Source organism: Palaemon carinicauda, chromosome 42 (genome assembly GCF_036898095.1).
Source record: "Palaemon carinicauda isolate YSFRI2023 chromosome 42, ASM3689809v2, whole genome shotgun sequence".
Classification (NCBI taxonomy): domain Eukaryota; kingdom Metazoa; phylum Arthropoda; class Malacostraca; order Decapoda; family Palaemonidae; genus Palaemon; species Palaemon carinicauda.
Window position 1 is genome coordinate 53568206 of NC_090766.1, and position 7500 is coordinate 53575705.

The window sequence follows — 7500 nt, forward strand, 5'->3', positions numbered from 1 at the left end:
TCTTCTTTCGTCTTCATTATTCTATCCTTGCTTCCCCTTCTGTATCCTTATGTGTTAATCTCTAATCTAAAGGTAAGTGAAGAATGACTTATTTGCCTTTCTTCCATGACGTCACTCAACATTTCTAATGTGAGTTTTATCATCTTCAATATTTGTCTTTTTGATGGTACTTACCTTACCTAACCTAACCAACTCGTAAATTCATTAACAATCTCTCGAGGTTCGTCCCTAACCTTTATTTGTTGTCTCTGCATTTTCATTGAACAATATCTTAGTACTACTCACATTCATTTTCAGGCCTACATTTCTGCTTTCTCCATTCAAGTCTTCTATCAGCTTTTACAATTCCTCTCATGATTCACTAATTAAAACTGTCATTCCTAAATCCTAGATTGTTAAGGTGTTCCCCATTAATGTTAATTCCTACATTTTCCCAATATAAATTCTTTAAAACTTCTTCTAGGCATACTGTGAATAATTTAGTAAAGATGGAGTCTCCTTAACTTAACGGGTGTGTCACTGACCTGTATCATCATCACCTCCTCCTACGCCTATTAAAGCAAAGGGCCTCGGTTAGATTTCACCAGTCGTCTCTATCTTGAGAGTCGTTTCTATCTTGAGTACTGACCTATATAGAATAATGAAAATTTAGATCGTGAAAAGGGCAAAAGAAACCTCATTGATTTATAGGTTTTAGCCTCAGTGTAATATTTTGGTAATCATAATAATATTAATATATTTAATTAGTCATTCACATGATCGATATGGCCACGAAACAATGTCTATCACATGTAATGTTGTGCATACACCAGAAAGCTGTGGAATGAAGCTTTACGTGTGCCAGGTAAATGCAATTCCAGGGATAGATTTTCTTTCGTAAGAATTTAATAAGAATATTTTCAAAGTTATCACCTATAATATGTTAAAAAATCTTGGTCAGTGATTCATAATTCTAGATTTACTGCAGTTTTAATTCAGTTAATAAATACAGTTATGGTGCATGTTACAGTTATGATATGTTAAAAGATACATGCTGAAGAATTCAAAATTATATATTTACTCTTGTTATAAATTATTCGAAACATTGATGACATTTTTTTATTTTTAATCTGAATTACTATGAAAACTATTCACTTGGTAATTTTATCTCTAGATCTTATAGGAATAAAGGCTCCTGAAATTAACACTATCCTACCCATTTGGGGTTTAATGGTTGATAAAGCTTTCATCACTGTTTACACGATACTTTTTGTTATAGGCTCCTAAAACTAATGATATTCTGTTTATCTTGCTTTAAATTTTCTTGAAGCCAATTCTGCTGTATCTATGTTATAGAGGCTCCTGAAGTTAGTCTCGATCTGTTTATCTTGGTTTTAAAGGCTCATGAAGTTAGTCCCGATCTGTTTATCTTAGTTTTAAAGGCTCCTCCTGAAGTTAGTCCCGATCTGTTTATCTTGGTTTTAAAGGCTCTTCTTGAAGTTAGTCCCGATCTGTTTATCTTAGTTTTAAAGGCTCCTCCTGAAGTTAGTCCCGATCTGTTTATCTTGGTTTTAAAGGCTCCTGAAGTTAGTCCCGATCTGTTTATCTTAGTTTTAAAGGCTCCTCCTGAAGTTAGTCCCGATCTGTTTATCTTGGTTTTAAAGGCTCCTCCTGAAGTTAGTCCCGATCTGTTTATCTTGGTTTTAAAGGCTCCTCCTGAAGTTAGTCCCGATCTGTTTATCTTGGTTTTAAAGGCTCCTGAAGTTAGTCCCGATCTGTTTATCTTAGTTTTAAAGGCTCCTCCTGAAGTTAGTCCCGATCTGTTTATCTTGGTTTTAAAGGCTCCTGAAGTTAGTCCCGATCTGTTTATCTTGGTTTTAAAGGCTCCTCCTGAAGTTAGTCCCGATCTGTTTATCTTGGTTTTAAAGGCTCCTCCTGAAGTTAGTCCCGATCTGTTTATCTTGGTTTTAAAGGCTCCTCCTGAAGTTAGTCCCGATCTGTTTATCTTGGTTTTAAAGGCTCCTGAAGTTAGTCCCGATCTGTTTATCTTAGTTTTAAAGGCTCCTCCTGAAGTTAGTCCCGATCTGTTTATCTTGGTTTTAAAGGCTCCTCCTGAAGTTAGTCCCGATCTGTTTATCTTAGTTTTAAAGGCTCCTCCTGAAGTTAGTGCCAATGTGTTTATTCTGACATTAAATGTTCCTGAAGCCAACGCAACTTCAGTATATTTACCTTTGTTTTCGTTTGTTAGAATCAACACAACTTTGTTTATTTTGGTTTTAAAGGTTCTGAAGCTAATTCCACTCTGTTTTTTATGATTAAGGACTCCTGAAGCCTAAAGCTAACAATGTCCACTTATAAAGTTAAGTTTTCTAAAGCAGATACCATTTTCTTATCTTGTCTTTAAAGACTCATAAGGTAACGCTACTTTATGTACCCTTGTTATAGGGATTTATGAAACTAACACGCATTTATTGTTTATCTTAAGTTTACAGTTATCTAAAGCTAACATTCATTTATTGTTTATCTTAGTTTTAAAGCCATCTAAAGCTAGCATTCATTTATTGTTTATCTTAGGTTTAAAGATTTCTAAAGCTAAACTTCATTTATTGTTTATCTTAATTTTAAATCTTTCTAACGCTAAATTTCATTTATTGTTTATCTTAGGTTTAAAGCTTTCTAAAGCTAAACTTCATTTATTGTTTATCTTAATTTTAAATCTTTCTAACGCTAAATTTCATTTATTGTTTATCTTAGGTTTAAAGCTTTCTAAAGCTAAACTTCATTTATTGTTTATCTCAATTTTAAATCTTTCTAAAGCTAGCATTCATTTATTGTTTATCTTAATTTTAAATCTTTCTAAAGCTAGCATTCATTTACTGTTTATCTCAATTTTAAATCTTTCTTAAGCTAGCATAAAAGAAACCCTCTCTGGTACAACTCAGGAACATAAATGGTGGTCTACCCTTAAATCTGCACTCTTTGGTGTAGATGCAACAGTTCCTCCTTTACTTAAACCAGATGGCTCAGTCACTCACTGTCCAAAGATAAAGGCAACCCTTTTGGCTGATGTTTTTGACAGTAAACAGAGTAATGAAAAACTTGAACTTCCTCATTCCTGTTTTCCTGAGGCTAAACTAACTAGTTTAGCTTTTCGATCTCGTGAGATTAAAGCTCTGTTGATGGACCTTGATGCTTATGGAGGTGTAGACCCAAATGGTATTTTTCCTTTGTTTTTTATAAAGACAGCAGATTTCTTAGCTCCAAAGTTATCTGTTATTTTGCGCAAGTTAGCAAGAAGAGGAGCTTTTAGCACTTGTTGGAGAATTGGTAATGTTACTCCTCTATGTAAATGTGTTTGTGGTAGCTCAAGTCCCACTGATTACCGCCCAATTTCCATAACTCCCATATTATCTAAAGTTTTTGAACGTCTTCTGGCAAAACGTTTTGATAGGTTTGCTGAAGGTAATCATCTATTCCCTAGTTTGCAATTTGGTTTTCGTAAAGGCCTTGGAGCATGTGATGCCCTTCTTACAATCTCCAATGCAGTACAGAAATCCCTTGATTGTGGTCGGGAAGTTCGTATGATTGGCCTTGATTTTAGTGCTGCCTTTGACCGTGTTAATCATGAGGCCCTTGTTTTCAAACTGAAACAGTTGGGAGTGGGTGGGTCGTTTCTTAGCATTATTATTGATTTTTTAAGTAGTAGATCTCAAAGAGTTGTTGTTGATGGGCACCATAGTGAGTATAGGAATGTGATATCCGGTGTTCCACAGGGTAGTGTTCTTGGCCCATTACTTTTCATACTATATACACATGACGTGGTTTGGCCTAGAAAATAAGCTTGTTGCATATGCAGATGATGCTACTCTCTTTGCATCAATTCCATCCCCTGAATGCAGATCTGGGGTTGGTGAATCCCTTAATAGAGATTTAGCTAAAATTAGTGCATGGTTCAAATTATGGGGTATGAAGTTGAATCCTAACAAAACTCAAAGTATGATTGTAAGTAGGTCAAGGACGGTGGCTCCTCAACATCCGGATCTCAGTATTGATAATGTTTCTTTAAATATGTATGACTCTTTCAAAATTTTAGGTGTGATTCTCGACAGTAAATTTACTTTTGAGAAACATATAAGGTCTGTGTCTTCTTCAATTGCACAAAAAATTGGCTTATTGAGAAAGTCTTTTAAGATATTCGGTGATCAATCTATTCTGAAGAAGTGTTTTAATTCTTTTATTCTACCTTGTTTTGAGTATTGTTCTCCTGTCTGGTCTTCAGCTGCTGATTCTCATCTTAATTTGTTGGACAGAAACTTACGGTCTATTAAATTCCTTATTCCTGATCTAGATATTAATCTCTGGCACCGTCGTTCAATTAGTTCATTATGCATGTTGCATAAGATTTTTCATAACTCTGACCATCCTTTACATTCAGATCTCCCTGGACAATTCTATCCTGTTCGTAATACTAGGCAGGCAGTTAATTCTAATAGCCAGGCCTTCTCCATCATAAGACTCAATACTACGCAGTACTCTAGAAGTTTTATTCCAGCTGTTACCAAGTTGTGGAATGATCTTCCTAATCGGGTTGTTGAATCAGTAGAACTTCAAAATTTCAAAGTTGGAGCAAATGCTTTTTTGTTGACCAGGCGGACATGAGTCTTTTTATAGTTTATATATGACATATTTGTTTTTGACGTTGTTAATAGTTTATATATGACATATCTCTTTTGACATTACCTTTTTTAGAATGATTTATTGTTAATTTGTTCTCTTCATTTATTTATTTCCTTATTTCCTTTCCTCACTGGGCTATTTTTCCCTATTGGAGTCCCTGGGCTTATAGCATCTTGCTTTTCCAATTAGGGTTGTAGCTTGAATAGTAATAATAATAATAATAATTCATTTATTGTTTATCTTAGGTTTAAATCTTTCTAAAGCTAGCATTCATTTATTGTTTATCTTAATTCTAAATCTTTCTAAAGCTAGCATGCATTTATTGTTTATCGTAGGTTTAAAGCTTTCTAAAGCTAAACTTCATTTATTGTTTATCATAATTTTAAATCTTTCTAAAGCTAAACTTCATTTAATGTTTATCTTATTTCTAAACCTTTCTAAAGCTAACACCAATCTATCTTTCTTGGCTACACAGGCTCCTGAAGCAAGTACTGGAGCAACCGGGTGTTACTTGCGACCATCTCTTCGTATCGGTTGATGGGGAAAACTTCGAGACTGTGAAGCTCCTTGAACTCTTCCCTTTGAAGTACAAAGTTCACCAGCCTGAAGGAACATTCAATGCTAGGATATCCAGGTGAGAATTTTAAACTGATTTATTACTTCCCTTGTAGTTTTTTATTTATTTCCTTGTTTCCTTTCATCGCTGGGCTATTTTTCCCTGTTGGAGCTTTTGGGTTTATAGCATCTTGCTTTTCCTATTAGGGCTGTAGCTTAGATAATAATAATAATAATAATAATAATAATAATAATAATAATAATAGATTATTTATTTCCTTGTTTCCTTTCCTCAATGGGCTATTTTTCCCTGTTGGAACCTTTGAGCTTATCGCATTTTGCTTTTCCAATTAGGGTTGTAGCCTAGATAATAATAATAATAATAATAATAATAATAATAATAATAATAATAATAATAATAATAATAATGGAAGAGTTATGTATCGCCATGGTCAGTAAAGTTGTACCAGTCATCGCCACCCATACCAGGTTGGTTTTCTGTGAGCGATCAGACTAAAGTCTCCCGCCATTACCAATCGGCAATGGCGAACGTGGTGATGAAATGGGCAAACCCCAGACATGAATGACATAGCTGAGGCCTTTGTCCTACAGTGAACTAGAACATCATAGCCCTACAGAAGCTCAATATATGTAAATGAATTAACTGGAGCTGCCTGAAAAAAAATTGAAATACACTACTGAAAATCCAGGTATGGATTTTTGAGAATACAGAGCTTGTACATTAATCTTTAGGTCACACCTCACTCGATGAAAGTTCCCCATTGATCAGCAAAGCAATAATTATTCTTTTCATAATGTGAGTATTCTTCTTCAAAAGCTTCTAGCTATATGGTACAATTCATTGCTTTGCCATCCTACTTACACCAAAATTTTATGGAATTTCCTTTCTAATATTTCATTGATATCTGTAAATGATTGTCAATTGTGTATTGATGTCTAATAATCAAAGGGGGCTCCTGGCTAATACAGTGGTAACGTGTTCGCCTAGCATTCGCATGGCAGGAGATTGATCCCAGCCTAGGACCGTGAGTTTAAGCTGTTTACTGGGAATGCCACTGCTGTGGTTGGGATAGATTAAGTCAGTCGTCTCTATCTTGAGCTTTTAGATCAACACTTCTCCACTCATCATCTACTTCACGCCAATGTAGGCCTTGGTCTTCCAACTCTTCTAGTGCCTTGTGAATCCCAATTTATTGTTTGGTGAACTAATCTCTTCGATAGTCCAAACCATCTCCAACTGCCCCTCATCATGATCTCGTCCACATATGGCACTCGAGTAATTTCTCATATAGTTTCATTTCTAATCCTGTCCTGTCATTTCACTCCCAATATTCTTCTGAGGGCTTGCCCGGCTTACTTTCTGGTGAGCCTCTATTCTGATGAAACTGGAACTGAAACCAGACACCTTTAACCTTTAACAGGTAAACCAAGGAGGAATAGAAGTAGAAAGCTCCAGAGTGCTTCCACTGTTGTATGTGAGTGAATGAACATGGCAGCTAAAGAAATGAGTAAACGGCAAAGAAATAACAAAGTTGATAACTTAAGAGGAAATAGTTGTCATTGTCTTTTGTTACCAGCGTTAATTTTCTTTATCTTTTTTTTTTTTAATTTTGAGTTTATTTGATTTAATTTGCCCTAGTGTTGGTCATCTTTAGTTTGACATCTTCAGTGTTTTTATCTCAATTTTTGCTAATCTCATTGCTAGTTTTCTTAAATATTCCATATTCCTCGTGATAAATTTATTTGCTTTTAATTTTGTTAATGTGTTATTTTTTTCCATACAGGCACATGAGATTTGCCCTTTACTCTGCTATGAACACTCTTCCCTTTGATAAGTTCATTGTCCTCGAAGATGACCTCATTATTTCTCCAGACTTCTACTCGTAAGTTGAACTCTTTTTATAAATATCTATAAATAATTCTCTTCCAAATTTATTGTATTTAAAACTACAAAATAAATCGAAATGTGTTAATTTGTTACTTTTCTTCCGGTCGATCATAGACATTAGGAGAGTTTTCAGATTTTTCAAGCTTACCTTGATAAAAGTATATTTACAAGTAATATCTCTTATTTTAGGCTCTAGTTATCCACAAAAGCATAGCTATATTTTACAAGTAAACTTTTAGTTATATCAATTTACTTAAGTTACCAAGAAATTTCTGATCATTATATCCCCCCCCCCCCAAAGAAAAATAGCTACATAAATACTCTTAAGTTACCCCTAAAATTTTACATTTTCTCTTTTTCTATATATGTATATCAAAGAT

General features: G+C 34.4%; 1 protein-coding gene across 2 annotated transcripts in view; it reads left to right on the forward strand.

Moving 5' to 3' along the window:
* The window catches only part of LOC137632812 (protein O-linked-mannose beta-1,2-N-acetylglucosaminyltransferase 1-like), a 41989-nt gene that overhangs the window by 17372 nt on the left and 17117 nt on the right, over positions 1-7500 (forward strand). For both annotated transcript variants that reach the window (XM_068364914.1, XM_068364913.1), the window contains exons 9-10: positions 5132-5290; positions 7017-7115. In XM_068364914.1, coding sequence (XP_068221015.1) covers positions 5132-5290; positions 7017-7115 — 258 coding nt within the window. The remainder of the gene's footprint in view (positions 1-5131; positions 5291-7016; positions 7116-7500) is intronic.